General features: G+C 32.3%; 1 protein-coding gene across 4 annotated transcripts; it reads left to right on the forward strand.

Annotated features, from left to right (window-relative positions):
* The first annotated feature begins 11,531 nt into the window (after positions 1 to 11,531).
* LOC126655154 (probable LRR receptor-like serine/threonine-protein kinase At5g10290) lies at positions 11,532 to 19,920 on the forward strand. 4 transcript variants are annotated; one of them, XM_050349172.2, is made up of 12 exons: positions 11,532 to 11,789; positions 12,757 to 12,961; positions 14,802 to 14,931; positions 15,065 to 15,136; positions 15,487 to 15,630; positions 15,737 to 15,808; positions 16,585 to 16,650; positions 16,818 to 16,888; positions 16,964 to 17,107; positions 17,615 to 17,956; positions 18,526 to 18,920; positions 19,347 to 19,920. In XM_050349172.2, the coding sequence occupies exons 2-12, from the start codon at positions 12,883 to 12,885 to the stop codon at positions 19,659 to 19,661; spliced, it is 1,830 nt and encodes a 609-aa protein (XP_050205129.1). In that variant the 5' UTR covers positions 11,532 to 11,789; positions 12,757 to 12,882; the 3' UTR covers positions 19,662 to 19,920. The 4 variants fall into 4 exon arrangements, with proteins under 4 accessions (XP_050205129.1, XP_050205128.1, XP_050205127.1 ...); XM_050349171.2 differs by having other exon boundaries at positions 12,827 to 12,961; XM_050349170.2 differs by lacking the exon at positions 11,532 to 11,789 and adding an exon at positions 12,099 to 12,215 and having other exon boundaries at positions 12,827 to 12,961.
* The last annotated feature ends 6,296 nt before the right edge of the window (positions 19,921 to 26,216 follow it).

Here is a 26,216-nt window from a genome sequence, read left to right on the forward strand (position 1 = left end):
TGATGTGAATTATGCAGTGAAAAGAAGGATCATTATTTGAATGCTTGCTGAGTTTCTGTTCTGAATATTTGGTTGTAACTTGCAAATTGCAAGATTATATTTTTTGATAATTTGAGATGTAATTTTTTTGCATATATTATACTTGTAAATTTGTAAAGAAGGGAATTAAACTATGGGAAATAGTACTTAGTGATTATATTTTGTATTTAGGGCATGTCATTTGAATGCCTTTCATTGTATTTTGATAAATATTTTAAATTGCAAAAGGCCCATATGGAGGCCCATGTGGAAGCCCAAACCGATATACCGAATTGAACCGAACCGAAACCGACCGACTAATATCGGTTAAAAATATTTCGGTTATCGTTTAAAAAATGTGCAATTTGGTTTGTTTCACTCCTGTAATTCGGTATCATTGGTTTCTTAATATTCAAAACCGAACCGAACCGAACCGACCGATGCACAGTCCTAATGGTGAGGTACCAAAAGAGTGTGGAAATCTAACTAGTTTATAGGGGTGAGCACGGTTCGGGGGAATCCGGGGATTAACAAATCTCTAGAACCAAACCAAAAGTCGGGGATATCAAAAATTGGATCTCCGGATCCGTACCAATAATTGTTTCGGTTCGGTTTGGAGATTTTATTTTTCGGTACGGTTTGGAGATTTTAAAATATACTTATCAAATAAATGGTTTTAACTGTTTGCCTATCACCAATGTACTAAAAGACTAATTATAAAATATTTTTTGTTTTTATTTAAATTTATACATCATATTAGTAAATAAAAAAATAGTTATGAATACAATAATACACTTATATATAAATGACAAATAGTAACTCCCATTTTTACTTAAATTTATGCGTCATATTAGTAAAAGAAATAATGATTGTGTATGCAACGATACACTTATATATATAGAATTAAAATGACAAATTATATCAGCAAGTCTAAAATTAATTTTTGAGTTTGTGAGTAGTCTAGTGATTAAAAATGGATAAAACACTTAACTAATATAATTTTAAAAATGTTGAAACACTTGTACCAAAGAAAAAAAAGTTCAAACATAAAAATACAACATTAAGAAAAGATTAGATATCGGTGGTATAATTTATCCTTTTATTTTTATAGAGGGGAGGGCGCACAATGCACTGAATCAAGAATTTATTAAATATAAAACAAAGATTCATAAAGGTAATGATAATAAAATGGTTAAAGATTTAAGAGAAAATTAGGAAAAATACTCTCTTTTTAAAAATAATATGATTTTCTACCTCAAAAAGGAAAAGATAGAAAAAATACCTCACTATTTTAATATATTAACTTTTTTACTCTAACACCTATTTATATTATAATTATACCTATTCATTATTATTATTTTACTCTAACTATATTATTAGGGATTTGTAAGTGACAACTGTCATTTTTTTTCCTTTTTTCTCTCTCTTTTTCTCTTTCTCTCTTTCCTCTCCATTGCCTTTCTTCTTCTCTGTTCTTTTTTTCCGCCATTTTTTTTTTAATTTTCTTCTTCTTCTTTATCTTTATTTCTTCTTCATTTTTATTCTCTTCTTCTTCATCGTTAATTCATCGCTCCGTCGTTGTTCCGCCATCATCCCGACGTCGCTCCGCCGTTTTTCATATTTGATTTTAGCGATTTTTCTCAACTCGTGGTGATTAATACGATTTTTTTTAACTTTCAGATCTACATAAATTACTCTTAAATTTTTCCAATTCTAAATCTAAAAATCTGTATTAAAAACAATTTTCTGCACAAAAAAAACGATTTTTGCAAAAAAAACAGCTTCTGATTATCATATGAGTATCATTACTGCATTATCATGTAAGTATCATAACACTGCAGAGAAAATTGATTTTTTACTAAAAAAACAGTGTCTGATTATCATATGAATAACACTGTATTAATATATCGTTATCATAACATTATATGATTATGATAAGGTTATGATAATAGAAATGTACGATAATGATAATAGTACAATAATGTTTTTATGATAATATAATGATAAGCTTATATAGTATGATAATATGATACTTACATGGATTTTTTTTTACAGAAATAGTGTCATATGATAATGTTTTATCATATGATAACGAGATGATAATATTTATGGTACATATATGATAATATCTATGATAATGTATGATAAAATAGTTTCTGATTATCATGTCGTTATCATAACACTGGAGTATGATAATTAGATGATAATGAATTATGGTAAGCTTATGATAACTGGATGATAACGTACGTGAAAATAGAATTACAAAAAGATTCATGTGTCACGACCCAAATTATTGAGCCGAGACCGGCGCTAGGGAATGGGAGTGGTAGCTCCGAAACCCGTAGCAAGCCTAAAACCACTCTAACTTTTTCGCGGAAACGCAAACACAACTATCCTATAGACATATAATAAGAAAGACACGTTTACAATCATAACATAACATCATATATAGACACATCATCGATACAATCATAGTGGGCATTTCACTTCCGTAACTGGTACGTACTAGCCCATCTATCGATCAATACAAAAACTGACAACCAAAAGATGTCACATCAAACAAACATTAAACACGTACACAACCTATAAGACCTAACTATACTAGGCTAAGACTCGTCACACGTATACTACTGCAGCACCAAGGGGTCTTGTACCCAGCACACCAAAGACGGTTTGTCTGATCCGACTCTATACACCTGGAAAACATCAATGTGAGGGGTCAGTATTTGGGGAAATACTGAGTGAGATAACACATTACTAAGGTGTTATAGAAAATAACATCGCATTTAAAACAAAACACATATATACAAACATATTATACTTCAAGCATTTGATCCGATCGAAACCCTAATATCTTAGTATGCATAATGAACATTATCACAACATCTAACGATCGATCGATATGAGTCCGGGATAGTTCAACCAGCCGACTCGCAGATACAGGCCCCGGGATAGTTCAACCAGATAGGCTCTGTATCGCATGCACAAACAAGTATGATAGACGACCCATGAAATCTCTATCTATGACTTACCCGGACGCTGGTGATCACACAGCCTATTGACACCCAATAGGTAGCTTGTTTCCCCCGGATCATATACTAGTTTTCACAATCTATATATATTCGATAATACGATGCACAAATTCATTTCTATCGATAAAATACTATAGCATGCGATGTAGTTTAATATTATATTTATAATATAAAAACTATCTATTGCGTAATAATACTCAAAGTAAAGTTTAACTCACTACGATCGCTATTCCTTATATCCAAACGTAAGCTCCACGCGTCATTCACTCTTTTAACTATTCCAGCTCGTCGATCTCGTACCTCGTCGATGTATCCATTTCCTATTCAAATCATACGTACGTTTAATTTATAAACGTAAACTTAATACTAAAACTCTAAGTTATAAACTTAGGTTAATATAATCGTAGTTCAAATACGACTTTTAACCTTGATCGTATTCTAATACTTAGTCGAGATACTTGTTATATCTCTTAATCGTATTCCAATACGTATGATACCTTTAAACTTTAGGGTTTAGTTTCATTCCGCTGAAGTTTCAAGTAGTTTTCAGGACAATGCGCAGGTGCTGCCTGCGCACTGACACTGTTTAGTAAAACGATGATCTCTCCCAATTGAACCGTTGGATCGAGATAAAATTGGACAGAGGCGTTCCTAAGAGGTAAATCTATAAACTGACCGTAGGGTTTCTCAATCTGGCAACATTTAGGTAGTGTGCGAACGCACACAATGAGTGTGCGAACGCACACCCCAAAATTCAAGGAGTGTGCGATCGCACACTCAATGTGTGCGAACGCACACCCTTGACAGCCCCCGGAAAAGTCATTTTCCGGGCGCTGCGCCGCTTTCCGGAACTCCCGACATGCTTCCGCTGCGTTTTAACATATAACCCAATTCGAATCTCACCAAATACTACTATAGAAACGCGATTACAATTCGTTTAATTCGTTAAAACGATATAACCCTAATTTCCAATTCTCACAATAAAAACGTCAAGCTTACCTCGGTTTGAAGCTTAACGATGATAGAGAATTGAATTCTGGACGAATCGATATAAAGAACTCGCGATTTGGACGAGAAACGGCGAAACCGCGGCGGAACGAATCGATCGCCTTAAACCTTCTGTACGCTTCTTCTTCTTCTTCCCTCTGATCTCTTTCCTTTTCTTTATATAGATTGGCTAATTAGCCACTTTAGTCCTTCATTTCTTTAACTCAAACCATTTCTCTTTTAAACTTTCAATTTTAACTAAACGGTTATTTATTCATTTAAACTCGAATATCTACGTATTATTTATATCCCAATAAATAATACTACTCCAAAAATAATTATTTCCGTCGATAATCTTCCAATTTCTATTCTCGAGGCTAAATTGGCTAATTTGCACTTTGGTCCTTGAATTCTTCAAAATTGACAATTTAGCCCAAAATGAATCCGCGTCCAAATTTTAAAAGGTCTCCGATTGACCTGAAACTTTTACCACCAATACTATTAAACATTTCGCGGACCTTGGCGAAATAATTCTATTTTCGGATTTAACTGGTTAAATTACCACTTTAGTCCCTGAACTCTAGTTTGTGACTTTTCTTGATATTTTTCCTTATTTTCTTATTCCAATCCATAAACAATTACGTCCTACTCCATATTATCCTTTTCTTTAATATCCAATATCTTTATTTCTGTAACTCCGGTCCTTCTCTACCGAACACGTTGTACTAAACGGCACCAGAACTTACGGGGTATTACATTCTTCCCCCCTTATAAAAATTCGTCCTCGAATTTTCATACTACCTTTTAATTTATCTTAAATCGTTAACATCTTTAGCTCCAAAATGTATAATCGTATCGTCATTCCATCATTGACGATTTTCTAATATCACGCAATATTCACATCATCTTATCATAAAGGTAATCTTCTATCTTCAAAGCATAACTATAAGTTGATTTCTATACTCGACTATCCCATTTTCATACTTATATCATACAGTATGAACGTCCTAGTTCACCGTCCAATCATTTTCATTCCGCTATTCACACACATCTATTATTCACTTCTTCTCTTATATCGTCATTTAAAATCTTTGACATCCCGTCAAAGAGATACTTACTTTCTAACTTACCACTAATCGGATACATATCACTGTCCAACGTATTCACGGTCTTAGCTATATTCTAGCTCGTTAACTCGAAACTATGTTCATATCCTAGAAGCATAACGTCTATGTTTTCGCAACGATACGTATTCATTCGCCTCTTGGTCTTGACCGCAGCTTGCTCGCGAGCACTTCACTTCCGTCACAGAGTTCTGGTCTAGGTATACTTACATGAAAACAAAACTCTTTCAAAACTCTTTCGATAAAACAATTCATCTTGAACTTTAAATTAAATTTCATTTTCATTTTAGCAAAATTGTGCACTAGGGTGATGACGTCTCTCATCCCCAAAGAGTTGCCACATCTCACCTCTTCGTCCGAACATAATGCATATGATGCATGTCCTATTGATGTATGTACAGATATGTGTAGTGATGCATTTCTATCAATGTCGTGGCACCTATCGATGACTATCGCGGGTCTAGGCACAATTATGTTTTCAAAATCGTTTAAACAAACAACTTTCAAAAAGTTTTAAACTTCGAGTTTTGTAAGTTCTCTAGACCTTTAAACTCTGTTCACGATAAGTTCTTCCACTTCTGTAACTTCATACTTTTTCTTCATGCACATCTTAACCCTTCGATCGATTTCGATAATTCGATTTCGATACCATCTATACGTCATATACGTATTTCGCAAAGAAACAAACAAAGGTTTCACAATCCATCGATCATACTTGTCAGCAAGAATTTCACAATCCATCGATCATACTTATCATAATGAAACAAACAAGAATTTCACAATCCATCGATCATACTTATCATAATGAAACAAACAAGAATTCTCAATCAATCAAAAATTCACAATCAATCAGTTCGATCTTAAAACAAATATTACAAACGACTTGGATCAGACATGGCTCAATTCTATAGCTGCAGTAGTTCCTAGCTTAATCTAATGACTTAATACCTAGGAACAAACAAACATCAATCACAGACTCGCAGTGGTATCATGGACTAACTGCACTCAAATCATATATTAGCAGAGGTAACTGGACCAACTGCTCTGATACCAACTTTGTCACGACCCAAATTATTGAGCCGAGACCGGCGCTAGGGAATGGGAGTGGTAGCTCCGAAACCCGTAGCAAGCCTAAAACCACTCTAACTTTTTCGCGGAAACGCAAACACAACTATCCTATAGACATATAATAAGAAAGACACGTTTACAATCATAACATAACATCATATATAGACACATCATCGATACAATCATAGTGGGCATTTCACTTCCGTAACTGGTACGTACTAGCCCATCTATCGATCAATACAAAAACTGACAACCAAAAGATGTCACATCAAACAAACATTAAACACGTACACAACCTATAAGACCTAACTATACTAGGCTAAGACTCGTCACACGTATACTACTGCAGCACCAAGGGGTCTTGTACCCAGCACACCAAAGACGGTTTGTCTGATCCGACTCTATACACCTGGAAAACATCAATGTGAGGGGTCAGTATTTGGGGAAATACTGAGTGAGATAACACATTACTAAGGTCTTATAGAAAATAACATCGCATTTAAAACAAAACACATATATACAAACATATTATACTTCAAGCATTTGATCCGATCGAAACCCTAATATCTTAGTATGCATAATGAACATTATCACAACATCTAACGATCGATCGATATGAGTCCGGGATAGTTCAACCAGCCGACTCGCAGATACAGGCCCCGGGATAGTTCAACCAGATAGGCTCTGTATCGCATGCACAAACAAGTATGATAGACGACCCATGAAATCTCTATCTATGACTTACCCGGACGCTGGTGATCACACAGCCTATTGACACCCAATAGGTAGCTTGTTTCCCCCGGATCATATACTAGTTTTCACAATCTATATATATTCGATAATACGATGCACAAATTCATTTCTATCGATAAAATACTATAGCATGCGATGTAGTTTAATATTATATTTATAATATAAAAACTATCTATTGCGTAATAATACTCAAAGTAAAGTTTAACTCACTACGATCGCTATTCCTTATATCCAAACGTAAGCTCCACGCGTCATTCACTCTTTTAACTATTCCAGCTCGTCGATCTCGTACCTCGTCGATGTATCCATTTCCTATTCAAATCATACGTACGTTTAATTTATAAACGTAAACTTAATACTAAAACTCTAAGTTATAAACTTAGGTTAATATAATCGTAGTTCAAATACGACTTTTAACCTTGATCGTATTCTAATACTTAGTCGAGATACTTGTTATATCTCTTAATCGTATTCCAATACGTATGATACCTTTAAACTTTAGGGTTTAGTTTCATTCCGCTGAAGTTTCAAGTAGTTTTCAGGACAATGCGCAGGTGCTGCCTGCGCACTGACACTGTTTAGTAAAACGACGATCTCTCCCAATTGAACCGTTGGATCGAGATAAAATTGGACAGAGGCGTTCCTAAGAGGTAAATCTATAAACTGACCGTAGGGTTTCTCAATCTGGCAACATTTAGGTAGTGTGCGAACGCACACAATGAGTGTGCGAACGCACACCCCAAAATTCAAGGAGTGTGCGATCGCACACTCAATGTGTGCGAACGCACACCCTTGACAGCCCCCGGAAAAGTCATTTTCCGGGCGCTGCGCCGCTTTCCGGAACTCCCGACATGCTTCCGCTGCGTTTTAACATATAACCCAATTCGAATCTCACCAAATACTACTATAGAAACGCGATTACAATTCGTTTAATTCGTTAAAACGATATAACCCTAATTTCCAATTCTCACAATAAAAACGTCAAGCTTACCTCGGTTTGAAGCTTAACGATGATAGAGAATTGAATTCTGGACGAATCGATATAAAGAACTCGCGATTTGGACGAGAAACGGCGAAACCGCGGCGGAACGAATCGATCGCCTTAAACCTTCTGTACGCTTCTTCTTCTTCTTCCCTCTGATCTCTTTCCTTTTCTTTATATAGATTGGCTAATTAGCCACTTTAGTCCTTCATTTCTTTAACTCAAACCATTTCTCTTTTAAACTTTCAATTTTAACTAAACGGTTATTTATTCATTTAAACTCGAATATCTACGTATTATTTATATCCCAATAAATAATACTACTCCAAAAATAATTATTTCCGTCGATAATCTTCCAATTTCTATTCTCGAGGCTAAATTGGCTAATTTGCACTTTGGTCCTTGAATTCTTCAAAATTGACAATTTAGCCCAAAATGAATCCGCGTCCAAATTTTAAAAGGTCTCCGATTGACCTGAAACTTTTACCACCAATACTATTAAACATTTCGCGGACCTTGGCGAAATAATTCTATTTTCGGATTTAACTGGTTAAATTACCACTTTAGTCCCTGAACTCTAGTTTGTGACTTTTCTTGATATTTTTCCTTATTTTCTTATTCCAATCCATAAACAATTACGTCCTACTCCATATTATCCTTTTCTTTAATATCCAATATCTTTATTTCTGTAACTCCGGTCCTTCTCTACCGAACACGTTGTACTAAACGGCACCAGAACTTACGGGGTATTACATCATGACACCAGTATGATAACCAGATGATAATAAAATAATAAAGTTATGATAATAGTATGATAATATGATACCTATATGTAAACACATCACATAAAAATTATGATAATGAGATGATAATGTAAAGATAATAGTATGATAATATGATATCTGTATGAAAAAAATAATTACAAAAAAATTATGATAACGAGATGATAATGTGAAGATAACAGTATGATAACAGTATGATAATATTATACATGTATGAAAAAAACAATTACAAAAAAATTATGATTATAAGATGACAAGGTGACGATAATAGTATGATAACATGACCTTATTATACTTCATTGTAATACTATTTTCTTCACATTATCATCTCGTTATCATATTTTTTATGTAATTTTTTTCTTATAGGTATCATATTATCATACTGTTATCATAATTTTATTATTATGTCGTTGTCATAACATTATCATTTAGGTACAATAATACATTATCATCCCGGTATCATATGATTATATTATGATTACGAGATGATAATACAGTGATAACAACATGATAATCAATTTTTTTTGTAGAAAATCTTTCTTTATGCAGTGTTATGATAACATTATGATAATAAAGTGATACTCATATGATAATCTGAGATTTTTTTTTATATAAAAAATCATTTTTTATGCAGTGTTATGATAATCATATGATAATCAGATGCTGCTTTTTTGCAGAAAATCGTTTTTTGTGCAGAAAATCGTTTTTTTCATCATAATATTGTTTTTTCATGCAGATTTTTAGATCTAAAATTGAAAAAAAAATCAAGAATAATTTATTTATATCTGAATGTTAAAAAATCGCAATAATCGCCATGAATTAAAGAAAAGTTCGCTAAAATAAAAAAAAAGAACAGTGGAGCGACGGTGGAGCGATGAAGAAAGGGCGGCGGAGCGATGAAGGAACGATAAAGAAGAAAGAAAAAAATGGAGAAGAAAAGAAGAAATAAAAAAGAAGAAAAAATTGACGAAGAACAGAAGAAGAAGAAGAAGAAGAGAGAGGAGAGAGGAGAGAGGAGAGAGAAAGAAAAAAGAAAGAAATATAAAAATATGACAGTTGTCATATGGTTAGAGTAAAAATATATACTTAAAGTAAAAAATCAATAAAAAGTAGGTATAATCATAATATAAACATGCTTTAGAGTAAAAAAATAAAAGTATTAGAATGATGAGGTATTTTCTCTATCTTTTCCTTATAGAGGTAGGAAATCAAATTATTTTAAAAAATAGAGTATTATCCTAATCTTCTCAAGATTTAATTAAGATTTCATTAAATCATTATACTGTGTTGAATTGGCGTGACAAGTTCATTGCTCCATTCGCTGTCAAAAGAATAAACGGCTCATTGGACCATTAAATTAATGGAAAATTAATTATTCAGTGAATGTGTTCCACACATAGTTTAGTAAATTATCATAATTCCATATAGTAGTTTAAGATTTATTTTTTTCTCATACAACATGTGCGAATTAATATTATTTAGTTTTCTATTTATCAATCTTATGCAAGTGATATTTAATTTACCGTAAAAGTATTTTTAATATTTTTTATTTAAATTGTTTATTTTTCTTTGCCTATTCTTCTGTTTTACTTTTTATCCACATACAGACTATAGTATTATTCATAGAATTATTAACAATACAGACATTCGTCAAAAAAAAAAAAAACAATACGGACATATTTTATAAAAATAAAAAAGCAAACCAAATGTTTTTAAATAAAACCATATAAGTATTATATATGCCGGATAACAAAAAGACAAAAATAATTAATTAAAATAAATTCACTTGATATGTAATATAATTTAGACAAAACACATACTTAGATTTATATATAATATCACAATTAAAAACTATTTAAGCGAAACACATACTTAGATTTAAATATACTGCAATTTTTTAAATTGGAATCCTTTTACTTTTATTTGTCAGGATTAAGTGTCTAAATTTTTAATTCTATAGGCAGTAGGCTCCTTCATAACGGAAATGAAATGCATGTACTTTATTGGCCGTTAGTGCAACTGGATTTATTCTTAAATTAATTTTTTTGAATTGAATCCCTGCATTTTTTTAATAAAAGTAAGTCTCTTAATCAATTTTTTTCGTCGGTCTAATTTGATACTGTTAACAATTTTTTTATAACGGATGAGCCTAATGTCTTCAGAATTAAAAGCGTACGGACTTAACATATACAAATTACAGAGAAGGAATCCAATTCAAATAATAACCTAAGTATATATTTTATCTATAATTGTATAAAATAACTATATTTTATTATCTTCAATAAAATAACTTAAAGAAGACTAAAAATAATCTTCAAATTGGTAATTTATAAAGCAAAGATTGTGACTACCCAATAAGAGCAATCCTTTCTTCCAAGTGGATTGAGATTGTAGAGAAAAAGACACGAATAATAATTATACTAATTACTAATAATAATACTAGTAATAAGTTTGCTTGTAGTTAAAGTATAAAATCACTAATGAAAGGATAATATTTTTGAGTAAAGATAATTTTTTTAAAAAAAATTTATAATCAGAGTTTAAATAGTATATTTTCCATTTTAATTAATTAAAAATAATATTTTTATATTAAATCAATTGATGATAATTTTATATTTTTAAATTGATTAAAAATATAATCCGGTCATTTTAATACCTAAATTAATATAAAATTATTTTATTTTTAATCAATTTAAAAATAAACTTTTTATTTTTAAATAATCAAAATGTTTGAAAGTGAATTATTTCGAGTTGATCCTCTACTGAAAAACATAAGCAAGAAAGATAGGAGTAGTAGAGTGTACAGTATACAGACAGAAGGTTCTATTTTAGAAAATTTGTCTGTAAAAAGATCACAAAAAATGGAGACAAAGTGAAATCAAAAACTTTTTCAAAGTTTAACTTCTTTAGCTAACCACATCATTAAAGCCCCAATTTTGATTTGCTCTCTCCAATTCTCCAATCAAAATTAATCCTTTTATTTTCTCCCCATGGAAATCCCCACTCTTTCTTCTCCATTTGCATGCTTTTCCAAGAAATAAAGGTACCCTTTTCATTCGTTTTAGATTCTGGTTGAATTTTTACTTTGTTTTTTGAGTTTTCTACTTTTTCTTTCATCTGGGTCTTTGATTTTGTTTTCAATCTTGTTGGAAGTGAAAATTAGTGTTTGGTTCCTGAGAAAATTTGGAAATTTTGTATTTTCAGCTCTTTTATTTAGTTTTAACGGAGTGATTTGGAGTACTTGTATGATATATTAAGACTTGCATGTTTTGAGGGCAAGTATTTTGATTTTGAATGGACTTGTTTTTTTGCAGCTAGTGATGTGTTTTGAACTAGAGAAAAGAAAAATCATTGACTTATATGCTTAGTCAACTCTAATTTTATATTCTTGAATTGACTTGGATTCAATTCTTTGGTGAAATTCTTTAGCTTTTCACTCTAATGGTAATGATTGCATGGAAGAATAAACGTAAGCTATAGACTTTGTAAGCTGACCTCTAATGTAGTTGTAAATTAGGCTAAACTGAACTGATGTCATTGACTTAGTTATTGTTTTATAATTTGAATGTTTATGTAAACTGTCAGCTGATAGTGATACTAGAAGAAAGCTTTTTTTTTTAGTTTCAGTTACTTAAAATGAGATTTGAAATTCCTTACTTTATCAATATATCTTATATCAGCTTGTTTCTGAATGCAACTTTGAGATCATGCGTGGAAAAAAAATTGTTCGAGGATCTTGAAAACTGATTGCAAATGCCTGATTCGATCATGCTCTACATTACTTGGTATCAGCATGTTTTGTCCTGCTTCTTAGTGTGTGACAATTTGTACAATTTGAATAGAAAACTCATGTTTAATTTAGTTTATCACATCATTCCATCTTAGCATAGTCTGGAAGAATAATACTGTTCTCAAGTTTATCCATTTCAACAAAGTCATTCAAATTAATTGTTAATACTAATAGGCAATTTTACCAGGTTACACTCTGTCCGTTCTTATCTCTCTTGCAGCCGGATGATCCTTAGTTTTGTTTCTGTTGGCAAAAACCTTTGTTATTCACGGTCCAACTTTTATGTGCAGATGGACTTCTCTCGTATCTGCAATCAGGTTCCTCTGCTAAAAAGAATAATTACTTGATGTTAATGAAGATGGAACTGGTGTTTGGAGCTCTACTACTTGCTTGCTTGCTTTCTGTTGCATTTTCTGATTTGCAAGGTATGTTTGTCCGCCCATGTACAAAATATAATGCTCACATATAATGGTAACTTAATGTTTAATTTTGCTTGGAAGGAAATAGCTAGTTAAAGACAAAGTTGATCTGAATGGTCAATGTTAACCGCTACCGATTTTCTGCAAAGTAACTTGAATCTGATTCTGTTAATAGCACATATTCATCTGGTATTTAATTTTGGGTCACTGTCTGTCTTAGTGTGCAAAATGATAAATGAGAAATCCGGAAAACTAAAAGATGTTCTTAATAACAAATTATTTGCTCGTTTCTTAAAGTTCAACAATTTGGTCTTCTTTTGCAGTTAAACGGACAAAATGTTGATTTTTATACAATTTGGGAACTGAACTGTTAAATTTTAGATTAAGGATGGGCCAGAGAGGGTATCAAGTCAAATGCATGGGGTTTGCAATTTTCCTTTGAACAGTCTTGACATTACAATTAGTTGGTAGTAGTACTCTTCCAACATGGTCCATCATAAATTTATAATGTAGGAACAAGTTTTATCACACTGGATTATTGAAACTCATTTATAGATGGCTTGTACTAGCTGTGAAATCCTAAACGATGTGAAGAACTGAGCTATGTCTATTCTGACCGAAAAAAACTTGTGTTTAAAATTTGAGACATAAACCATTGATCTCAATAGGTGAAGTGTAGGAGAGAGAACCACCTTTAAAGAAATTCATGGTACCATGGGGACTTGAAATGATTACATAAAGAACGTTTATGTTGGATGTATACATGTTTGAAATGAAGGGTATATGAAAAATACAATGCATGAGTCATCCCAATGAAACTTTTGTAGAAGTTGGGGAGTTTTTGTAAAGGTGTGATGGTATGATTCAATGAAATGCTGGTCAAAGAATTCTACAAACAGAAGAGATGAATCAGATGATTGATGAGTGACAAAAAACCATTCTAGTTCCTATTTATAAGAGTAAAAGTGGCAAGCAGTTGCAAAGTCATCAATCTTACTAGACATACCTTAAAGCTTGCAGAAGAGTGATTTGATACTTTATTTACTTTACATTAACTATCACCTCTTATCACTCTTTAATTTAATCACTCGCATTGATTTGCAGTTCTCTTTTTGAGTGTTTCAAACTAATTGTGGATTATTTCTTAGCTGAGATATAGCATGGTGATTAGTTAACTATCACCTCTCACATGATTATGTGATTGGCACATTTCCAACCTACTCCTTCCTCCGAACCTTCTCTCTGTTGATATGACAAAAACAATAAGATGATATTCTTAACTAGTAAATAAATGAGCAAATTATTGTACGACCCCCCACTTACCATAATTAACACTTTGATACTCTTTGTTTCAAAATCTTACTTAATGGTCCTTCACTTTCAATTCTGTTAACTATTAGGCTCTTCCGTTAAATTCGGCACTTGCTTTCAAACGATATGGTTTTCCATTTTCAATTTCGTACCGATTTGGTCCCTCACTTTTAATTTTGTTAACGATTTGGTACCTCGATTTCAAACGGTTTGGTACGTCATTTTTAATTTCGTTAACGATTTGATACCCCAAATTAACAGAAGGGCTAATAGTTAGTGGAATTGAAAGTGAGGGACCATTAAGTAGGATTTTCAAGGGTATCAAACTGTTATTTATGATATATATGGGGGATCTCATAGTAATTTTCTCTAAATAAATTGATGTAACGAGAATGTATTAATAGCTATTCCCCTTTTTAATAACTGTTTTTGTCACTAGCTTTTTTCTTTCAAAATTTTATGTTTGTGGTGCTAGTTAAATAAAGGTAGGATGATTGCTTTATTAAATGATGATTTTTCAATTTTGTGGTTTTAGGAGATGCATTATATGCATTGAAGGTTTCATTGGATGTTCCAGCGAGTCAGTTAACAGATTGGAATCAAAATCAAGTTAACCCATGCACTTGGTCGAATGTCATCTGTGACAATGATCATGTCACATCTGTGTGAGTCTTTTTATGCAATTTCTTTATTCCGAATATGTGGATTGTGGATGAGAATGGACACACTTTCATGTTCTTTAATTCTGTATTTTTTTTACCTAAGGTGTATCTGCTTATATCTTTTACTTGTTTGCAGAACATTGTCTGGCATGAACTGTTCTGGAACTTTGTCTCCTAAAATAGGAGTTCTGAAGAATCTTAAGACATTGTACGTATGCAGTATTTTTCCAATATTAAGCAGATAATCTGTTGCTTTTTCTTTCTTAAGGTTACACACACATACGAGAAGGACTTGATTTTCCAACTCCAAATGTTACCGGCATGGAAACTGTTATCTTGCTGAAACTTGAAGCTTTCCATGACTCATAATTCCCATGTGAATTTTTGTCCTACACATATGCAGTAGCCACTGGTTTAGTTGACCTGCTATTTTCTTTAAGTTCCATAGAGACTTGAGTTGCATGACTCTGTGTTGGCTTGTAATTGAAAAATAATCTAAGAATGTGCTGGTTTTTGGTAAATAAGCCCAGATACTTATTTGATGCTTTCATTTGGCAGAACACTGAAAGGAAATGGCATAAATGGTGAGGTACCAAAAGAGTTTGGAAATCTAACTAGTTTATCAAGCTTGGATTTGGGAAATAACCGTTTAATTGGTGAAATACCATCTTCCCTCGGCAATCTTAAAAACCTACAGTTTTTGTAAGTGACATAATCTGTGCTGCATTTTAACTTTGACCTTTGTGGTATATCTTTTTGTTATTTGCAAGTTGAAGTTATAAATTTGATTTTCTTATTATGCTCTCAGGACATTGAGCCAAAACAATCTTACTGGAGGCATCCCTGAATCACTTTCTGGTCTTCAAAATTTGATCAACATGTAAGTAATAAATTCATAATATGCTCTATCATCTATGGCTTCTTGATGATTCAAGGTAGGGGTGAGCATGGTTCGGTTTGGTTTGGTTTGGTTTAGTAAACTCCAAAACCAAACCATATTTTAAGGAAAAATATAAAAACCAAACCACGCCAAATATTTATGTAAAATTTCGGTCCGGTTAACCGAACTTTAGCATCGGTTTGGTTCGGTTTGGTTAATATAGATTTAGATAAAAATTATATATAATTATACGTAATAATCAAAATTATGCATAGTAATTTTTACTTATATGTGTGTATTAGTTTATATGTTTTATTTTCATATATGTATCTATACACACATATTATATTTTTATATAAATATTTTAATAAATAAATTTTATATTTATTTAAACATATATAAATATTAATAAAAATAATATTATTGTAAACTTCGGTTTTTCGGTCTGTTCGGTTAACCACTAGTTGAAACCAAACCAAAACCAAAAACCATACTTTTATATAATTTGAAACCAAATCAATCCATTTTAACCATTTTAACCAAACCAAAATTAATTTCGGGTTGGTTTGGATCGGATTAATGGTTTGGTTCGGTTTTTGCTCACCCCTAATTCAAGGTGAAGTCGCTTGGTGTATGACTTGCTTCTAATACTCAAGAGCAGCTTTAGAAGATCATTTTAACATCTTTATTACACTAGTAGAGTGTCAGTAGTTTATATTAGTAGTCTTTAATAGCTTTACAAATTTTTGATGTCATTGTTGAACTTTCCTTTACAGTCTACTGGATTCAAATAATCTCAGTGGCCAAATTCCTGAGCATCTATTCCGGATTCCAAAATACAAGTATGAAACAGTAACAATATTAATTTCTGCCGCCTCCTTTTTTTTCACACTAGCACAATGTCACTGCATGTGAATTGCTAATTGCTTTTATATTTTCTCTCCTGGATTAATGGTTCTATCTTTGTGGCATCAACTGTATAAATTTAATGTGGATTCACTTATTACAGTTTTACTGGCAATCACCTAAATTGTGGTTCAATTTTTCATCAGCGCTGCGAATCTGATAGTACTGCTTCAGGTAATTGGAGTAAACTTTAGTCCATCAGAGATTTTTTCCTTTGAGCATCTAATGCTTATGTAAATCCGTTGATAGGTTCTTCAAATAAGCCAAAGATTGGTATAATAATTGGGATTGTTGGAGGAGTTACAATACTACTTCTATTTGGAGGTCTGCTTTTCTTTGTTTGCAAGAGTAGAAACAAAGGTTACAAACGTGAAGTATTTGTCGATGTTGCAGGTTTGTGTTAAGGTTCAGCTACTTATTTAGATTGTATTGATGATAGATAAGGAATGACATCCTTAGCTGAATTATTTATGGAAAAAGCCTACTAAGTCCTTACATCTTTTATTTATACATTGATAAGGGACCTATAAGTGAGAAATAAAACCAAATTTGACAGCTCAGCCTCGTCCATTTAACTACATGCCTTGACAAAAAAGAAAAAGAACTCTGAGATTTTGGGGGAAATTTAAATCATTTCATAAACTTTGCATGTATATGCAATAACCTGTGGATTGGATTTACCTTGTATTTGGAGTTTGGCATATTAGATTATTATGATCATTTCAGCTAGACTCAATTTGGATTTCTATCTTCGCAATCAGCATTACATGCAAAGATGTAGGAAAGTTTAACATAAAACTTGGATTGCCTTTTGTCAAGAATTGTTTAACTTTGAAAATCTTTCTTAATATGCGTGATTGTCTAATGCGTCTTTGAAATTCTTTCTTACCTCGTGTTCAGGTGAAGTTGACCGAAGAATTGCATTTGGTCAATTGAAAAGATTCTCATATCGAGAATTGCAGCTGTCCACAGAAAATTTCAGTGAGAAAAATATCCTTGGACAAGGAGGTTTTGGAAAGGTTTATAAAGGAGTGCTTCAAGATGGTACAAAAGTTGCCGTGAAGCGTTTAACTGATTTTGAAAGTCCAGGAGGAGACGCAGCTTTCCAACGTGAAGTTGAGATGATTAGTGTAGCAGTTCACAGAAATCTATTGCGGTTGATAGGTTTTTGCACAACACCTTCAGAACGTCTTTTGGTGTATCCATTCATGCCAAATTTAAGTGTGGCATATCGTTTAAGAGGTATTACTCACTCATTCCACTCATGAAAAATTTCAATTTGATAAAAGAACCTGTCAAACTGTGTAGCAAAGACTGTGTTCAGTTCGGTATTAGTCTATCTCAATGTTAGCATGCCATGTCACAAATCTTTCAGTTTACATAAGTGGCTGCTGAAATGTAGATTCTGAGTGGGCCGTGTATTCCCTGTCAATTTGGCTTTGCAGAATGCTCATAATAATTGTATGATGTTGGTAGCAAGTCAGAAAAAAAGCTATCACATCTAAATAAACATGTTGATAAGACTTAGTGGATTACAAGCGGAGATCAGGGACCGCGATGACCCTTTGCTCATATTTTTAAACTAGTCGATACTTAAAAGAAATAATTAACAAGCCCTTTTATGCATCCTATACTTCTCTGTTTTCATTTTAGGCAGCAGGATTCATATACTCTTATCAATCTGATGCCTCTATAGCTCTATTGGAATTTGCGCACTTCTTGAACACCTAATGTTTAGTGACAGATATTCTTTTTGGTTTGTACTTCATGCGTCTTTGATTAAGTCTGTCTTATTTTGATCTTGGATGCAGAACGTAAACCTGAGGAACCTGTTTTAATTTGGGCAACAAGAAAAAGAGTGGCATTAGGTGCAGCACGTGGGCTGGAATATCTTCATGAACATTGTAATCCTAAGATCATTCATCGGGATGTAAAGGCTGCTAATGTGTTACTGGATGAAGATTTTGAAGCAGTTGTTGGTGACTTTGGCCTGGCAAAGTTGGTGGATGTCAGAAAGACTAATGTAACAACTCAAGTTCGAGGGACAATGGGCCACATTGCACCTGAGTACTTATCCACTGGGAAGTCATCTGAAAGGACAGATGTTTTTGGATACGGAATCATGCTTCTAGAACTTGTGACGGGCCAACGAGCAATTGATTTTTCACGATTGGAAGAGGAGGATGATGTCTTATTGCTTGACCATGTGAGATTTCATAAACACACATTGTTTTGGTTTCCTTTCACGTACTTTATCTGCTTCACAGATATAAAATAGTCATTCATAAAACATTTCTAAACCAAATAAGAACACGCCCGTGTGTGGTTTTCGAAATGGTATGTCATTAGCTGGGCTATGTTGCACAGGAACGGAAACGCTAAAACTGGATACATTGAAATGGAAAACGACAAAATGGTATATTTTATAAAAGCAGGTTATAAAAATAAATTTTTGGTGTTTTATAAGTGTTTGCGGAAATGAAAATGAAGTTCCGAAACAAAGGACTTGACAAGTTTCTGTACAACATAGTTTCCTCGTATCTAGTTATTTTAGTTTTCATGTTTCATGCCCTCTTTGAGTTGTTGCTTGCTGACTCTTCTATTCATTCTCTTAAATTATGCTCCTATGAAGGTCAAAAAGCTGGAGAGAGAAAAACGACTGGACGCAATTGTAGATCGCAACCTTACTAAAAATTATAACATTCAAGAAGTGGAGATGATGATAAAAGTTGCATTACTATGCACGCAATCATCACCGGAGGAACGTCCATTAATGTCGGAGGTGGTACGGATGCTAGAAGGAGAGGGTTTGGCCGAGAGATGGGAAGAATGGCAGCACGTTGAGGTGACGCGGAGGCAAGAATATGAAAGACTGCAGAGAAGATTTGACTGGGGAGAAGATTCTCTTTATAACCATGATGCTATCGAGCTATCTGGTGGAAGATAAGGTGACATACTTCCCTTATCCATTTCTTAGGCTAGGTTTGAAATATTTATTCAGTGTACAATATATGGCTTGAAAAAGAAAGAAAATATTGCTTCATAGTGTTATTTTTCTTTCATCTTTTATTCCATTTTTTATTTCCCTTTTTTGTATGATACATGGTGGATATCTGCAAGTTTTACCACCAAATGTGATGATGATCTGTAAGTTCTTCATATATAGCTTTTCTTTATTAACCTAAGGAAAAGGATAATTGGGTGAACTTTTAACTTTTTCATTTCATTCACTAAATTTAATTTTTTTCTTTTTATTTACTAAGCTTTTATTCTTTTTCATTTTAGTTTTCCGGCAAAAAATGCTTAGGTGGCAGCCGGAATTTATCTATTTACCTAAAAACTTGTCATATACATGTATAATTTGGCCTAAAAACTCATTTTCAAACTAAAATTACGCATAATTGATACATTTTCAAAACAAAGCTAGCAAAATCCAGTTGATACATGTCAAATTCCGATTGCTACCTAGGCATTTTTGACCGGAAAAACTAAAGTGAAAAAAAATCAAAGTTCAGTAGTTAAAAAGGAAAAAAATTAAAGTTTAATGACTGAATGAAAAAAATCAGGTTTACTTATCCGGATGTTTGTTCTCCCAGCTTCTTGTAGGTACTTGCACTAGTATTTTTATTTCCGTGCAACAATTTTTTTTTTTTTTTGTTAATGTGGGTGGTGTTATAGAACTAACCAAACTAGAATTTTTTTTTTATATATAAAATCTAATCGAATTAATTTTAAATATTTCAAACATAATTGAATCAAACTAGTTGGTTTGGTCTACTATTGTTTTTGTTCGATTCATTTTTTTCAGTTTGATTTGCATCAAAAGTAACCTGATTATTTTTTTCACTTTTCAAAACTGAATCGTAAATAATTAATCAGTTAATGACTATAAAATTTTTATTTAGTAACAAACTAAAAAGGATTATTCAGTAAATTTGTTTGTCCCCCCTCTTACTCATCCGTACTTTTATATATAGTATAGAAATATAGATAGTTTCAAACTATTATGAACGGAATTTATTGAATACTTTTTTTATATATATTCAAACAGTTGAAATGTAAAAATTCTAGAATAGAGTTGTTGTCAGCTATTAAATTGCATACTGTTGAACTAAACATGTCCATATACAATTATAATAACATTATTTTCCTAATTAACATATCAATATTTCTCAGAAAGAGATTAAATAGATTAAAAAACTTAATTGATACTATTTAAAAAATAAATAATAATATGAAAGAAATTAAAGTTAATTCAGTTAAACCGATAAAAATATAAATGTATATAAAAAGTAAAAAACAAAACCGATTTAAATTTAAATTAATTAAATTGTTTATCTCTTTAACCGAACTAAGCGAATTAGCAAAACCAAATTAAACCGAGTTAATTCAGTTAAACCGATAAAAATATACTTAAATATATATACAAGTAAAAGAATATTTGGTTAATAATTTTTTTAAAAACTTTTAGCCATAATGGAACTGGATTTTTTCATTAAGGTTTAATCACCAGAAAACCCTTCACCTTTTAGCTCTTTTTCAGTTGCACCCTGACGTTGCAATTTTGTCAGTTGCACCTTAATTCGCACCTTTGGGTTTCAATTTCACCCACAAAATCAAATTGGACTTTTTTCACTCTGAATTTTTTTTATAAAAACCCTTATAAAGTATTCGTTTGAACTCTTTTCCACATAAAAGGTTAAAAATGGATGATTTATTTTAATTTTTTTCAAATGAAAAAGAGATCAATTTAGTACTTGAGGGTGAAATTGAAAACCAAAGGTGCGAATTAGGATGCAACTGACAAAATTGCAACGTCATGGTGCATTTGAAAAGGGGCTAAAAGGTAGAGTTTTTTTTTGGTGATTAAGCCTTTCATTAATGAAACCGAACCAATCAAAGTGATCAATTTAGTCAAAAACATTTGATAAAATTAACTAAAATAGTTGATTAACTCATTCTAATTAATTAAATTTTTGCTCACCCTTAATAATTGGATGGCCAACCACCTTACCTTCGGCCGATGCATGTACATATATACGTAGCTCAACATCCTAATTACATGCATATATCAAAGTATAGAGTGCTTACTTTTTTTTACTTATTGGTTAAATATGTCATATTTTATTGTAGTAGCAGTATTTTCATTTCAACATCGATCAAACATAATTACATAAACACCAAGATAAAATCAGAAATCTTCAAACATATATAATTACATGCGTACATATAGACGTATAATTATAACTAACAAAGTTTTCTTTAGCAAATTCACTTATTCATCTCCAGACACTAATTTTCTAGGGAAACAAACAGAAATTAAGAAGTCCCATATAATTAATTGGCTTAATCATTTAAAAATATTCCATCTTTTCTATTTTTTCATTTATGGTCTAAATTTCAAAACCGTCAATTTTAACTAATTTTTCAATCTTCAGTTCTAATTATAGCTATTTGTTTAAATAAAAGTGGAAAGAAATTTAAATATGCGCTTTGAATTTGAAGTTCTTGATCGTAAAAAGGCAAATTGAAACAATAAAAACAATATGAAAAATATGTTTGAATTTTTTTCCACTCTAGTTTAAACAGATAGCTACAATTGAAATTGAAAATTAAGAAATACATTAAAATTAGCGATTTTGAAAGTTCGGATCATAAACAAAAAAAATAAGAAAATGAAGTATTTTTAGATGATTAAACGTTACAGCTTTATCGTTGGTCCTTTGGCATTGACATTACGAGCAGCAGCTTTAGCCCAAAGTTCCATCTTGATCGATAGCCTAGCCTTCGCATGAATCTGCCCTAATGCTTTGCCTGGTTCTTCATCCTCCGCCAGAAGGTATTGCGGTGTATTTTCCGTGTTTCTACGTTCCCTTTCCGCAAGATTGATCCCGCACGAACCGTAGTCCACACCGGCCATTGCTAGAGCTTCGATCGACGGCATTATTGCTCAATGTTTTTTTAGTCTTCTTGTTGCTTACAAGATGTAATATAAGGTAAGATGTTTATGGTAAAATGAGATAGTAATTAATTGTTTGGTTGCATTTCTATATAAGGAGTTTGTATAATTATATCCGTGAGCTTTATCTCTTTATTATTTCTTCTTTTGGCTACGTAGCCTATGAACAAAAGGCAACACTATTTTAGCTTTATCACTTTCATGCATTTTGTAGACACTTCTATATGACAAGGACAAATAACAAGTCATGTCTATCTCTCTACAGTAATTAATTTTAGTTCATAGCAAATCTTATTTTAATTCATGGCATGTCTAGTGATTATCTAGTATTGGTATTACGTAATAAGAATTCATCTTAAAAATTAAAGAATAGTTATAATGGTTAGAGGCGCCAGGCCTCTCAAACGTACGTACGATGGCCGAGGTACCTCTTCCGCCATCGACATTCCTGAGGTGCGCGCCTCCGCCATGAGGCAAGGCGCTGATCAAGCGCGGGTTACATGTCGTGTCTTAGTAATTTAAATTAACTAAATTCTGATATTGACCTAGTCACTACTATACGATCTTTAATGAAATAGAACTCTAAAAAGCCAGAAAGGCAGCAACTATTTGAAAGTAATTTGATCTAACAACATTAAAATTTAAACTCTATTTAAATATGTGTGCCGAAGCAAAAATAGAAAAAAAAATTTAGAGCAGCAGTTGTCATTCTTTTCTCTTCAAAATGTCATGATTCTATAATATATATATTATAATAATACTCCCTCCGTCCCGTAAAGATAGAAAAAGTACCACCTTTTTTTGTCCCATAAAAATAGAAAAAGTGGAGTTAGTTAAGTCAAAAATTATCAAAATACCCCTACATGTTTATAATAAAACATTAAATGCATATTTTAAAAAGATAAATAAATGAGTTGCAAGTGCTATAATTAGTAGAGTGGCTTTGGGAAATGTCCATAACTAATTGATTATTAAGGGTAATTTAGACAAATTATCACAAGTTACCTATAAATAACTACTTTCTTAATTCTTGTAAAATGAGTACTTTTTCTATCTTTATGGGACGGAGGGAGTATTTTTTATGTGCCCTTTTTCCAAAACAGGAGCACCTCAGGTCTAGGACCCTAAGACCCTCTTTGTCTGAGGCTATTTTGTTTTTTCGATAATTGAAGAGAGATAGTGTTTATGGAAAGAATCAAACCCACGACCTAACAGTTTGTTAACATTTAATTATTTGAATTATAACTTATGTGAATTTCATTACATTTAGCACAGCCGTGATTTTATTAAGAAATTATCAGTTGCTACGACTGACAACTCCTCCATTTATTAATTTATTGACTTATTATCTCTTTAAAGGCTGAAGACGTTAACCAACACAATCTCCATTGTTAATCTAATCCTAATTTTATGTTTGATTTATGAAATATATAAGGGATAGAATAGCTAATATAATGACTATTACTTAATTCAAATTAGTTCATGAATAATAATTAAAATTTTATAATCTTATGAAATAAGTTTTCTATTTTATTCATAAAAAAAAGTGTTCTATTTTTTGAAAAGTAAGAAATAATTATTTCAATTTGTATGAATAGTTATTCCATTTTATTGTATTACATTCCATGAACCAAATACGTCTTTAAATATATACTTAAAATTGTCCGGAATAGCAAGAGGTTAGAGAAAAATATGGCTGGTCACTGAAAAGATAGTGTGAGATTAAAAAGAAAATAATATTGAAAGGGGTAAAAGATAATCAAAGACGACTATTGACAGGTGGCCGATAAACATGTAGAATTCATTGATATTCTCCAAGAGAAGCAATGGAGTTTATTGCATACATGTGATGATGATTAAAGTAATTACTTCAGTACTATTAACTTACTTCTTTTCATCAAAAAATAAAAATAAAAATTTCTTCTATGATTTGGAAAGTTACATGTGACACTTATGAATTCTTGTGATATGTTTAGATAAGGTAGGTGTATAAAGTTAGAGTACATTGTAAGGACCAAAAATCTGTTAAAATCTTGCACTAATATGATAATGTTATTTTAAGTAGCATTTAAATTACCATTATATAATGAGGAAGATCGAGTCACTGGATGTTAATTAGTTTGTAATAGATACATGAGATGACAATCAATTGAGTGTTTATCCCATACAACCGTTGCGTCACGTCATTTTTACAACAAATTAATGACCTTTTGCGATAGAGGATTTTTTAATTATTACTTATTCATTTATCATTTAATTTTTCAAATGACTAACGCACTATTGGTTTGATGCACGAATTACATAGCGCAACGATTGTGTTTTATAATTTTTTCAATCAATTATATACTTCCTCCGCCACCTCCAGAATATAGTTGGCCACCTTAATATTTTATACAATTAAAAGAACGCAATTAGTATGTTTCTAAAAAACGGCTAATAATCACCAATCTTCCTCGATTTTTATCTTAAACTTCCCTAAACTCCCTATACTTTCAAAAGCTTCCCTAATCCCTCCGGACTTTATGACGGCTCCACCCACGATCCTTATAGATAAAATTACCCCTATAAAAAAATTGGCGGCTGGCTGCGCCATGTTATCTGTCATGTCGTAAAAAATTCAAAAAAATTGAACTACCCAAAATACCCCTGAAATAAGCCAATCAAACCAAAACTCAACCACATTCAATCCAACCAAACCAAAATTTTACTAAACAAAATTTAATCAAACCATCCAACCTTAATCCGGTCACCACTGCTCGTCTTCTCAGATCCGTCCGCCGCCGGTGGTCACTCCGGCGACCATCTGTTTTCAAGAACAGATGAGATATGTTCTTCAAGAACAAATGAGATCTGTTCTTAGAACAGATCACAGATCTCAGTCTTCTTAGACGAACTGAGAAAACTGAGTTCGTTTGAGAAGACAGATATGTTCTTAGAACAGATGTGAATCTGTTCTTGAATAGATTCACATTTGTTCTAAAGAACAGATGGCCGCGGGTCTCCGGCGACTGCGCGGTAGGTGGCAGGCGGCGGCGGGCGATTAGATTGTGGTTGGATTTAATTTTGGTTTGGTTGTGGTTTGATTAGATCAAATTGGGTTTAATTTTTGTTTGATTAGATTAAGTTGGGTTTAATTTTGATATGGTTAAATCAAGGGTGTTTTGAGATTTTAAAATATTTTTGGATTTATGATGACGTGGCGCCATCAAATGTTTTTGAATTTTTGCGCCTCCAAATATTTTTTGTAAGGGTAATTTCGTCTATAAGTACCGTGAATGAGCGACGCCATAAAGTCCGGGAGGTTTAGGGAAGCTTTTGAAAGTATAGGGGATTTAGGAAAGTTTAGGATAAAGGTCGAGGGGGATGGGTGATTATTAGCCCTAGAAAACAATGAATTAGCGATGGATTTTAGTGATGGACCATTTTCTGATGGGTTTAGCGACGGATAATTACCTACGGTTTAATGACAGATTCCATTGCTAAAGAAGGCGAAACCTTGGCACCTTAATTTAGCGACGGATTGCCGATAGACAAACATCAGTA

The sequence above is a fragment of the Mercurialis annua genome, linkage group LG7 (assembly GCF_937616625.2).
Source record: "Mercurialis annua linkage group LG7, ddMerAnnu1.2, whole genome shotgun sequence".
Classification (NCBI taxonomy): Eukaryota; Viridiplantae; Streptophyta; class Magnoliopsida; order Malpighiales; family Euphorbiaceae; genus Mercurialis; species Mercurialis annua.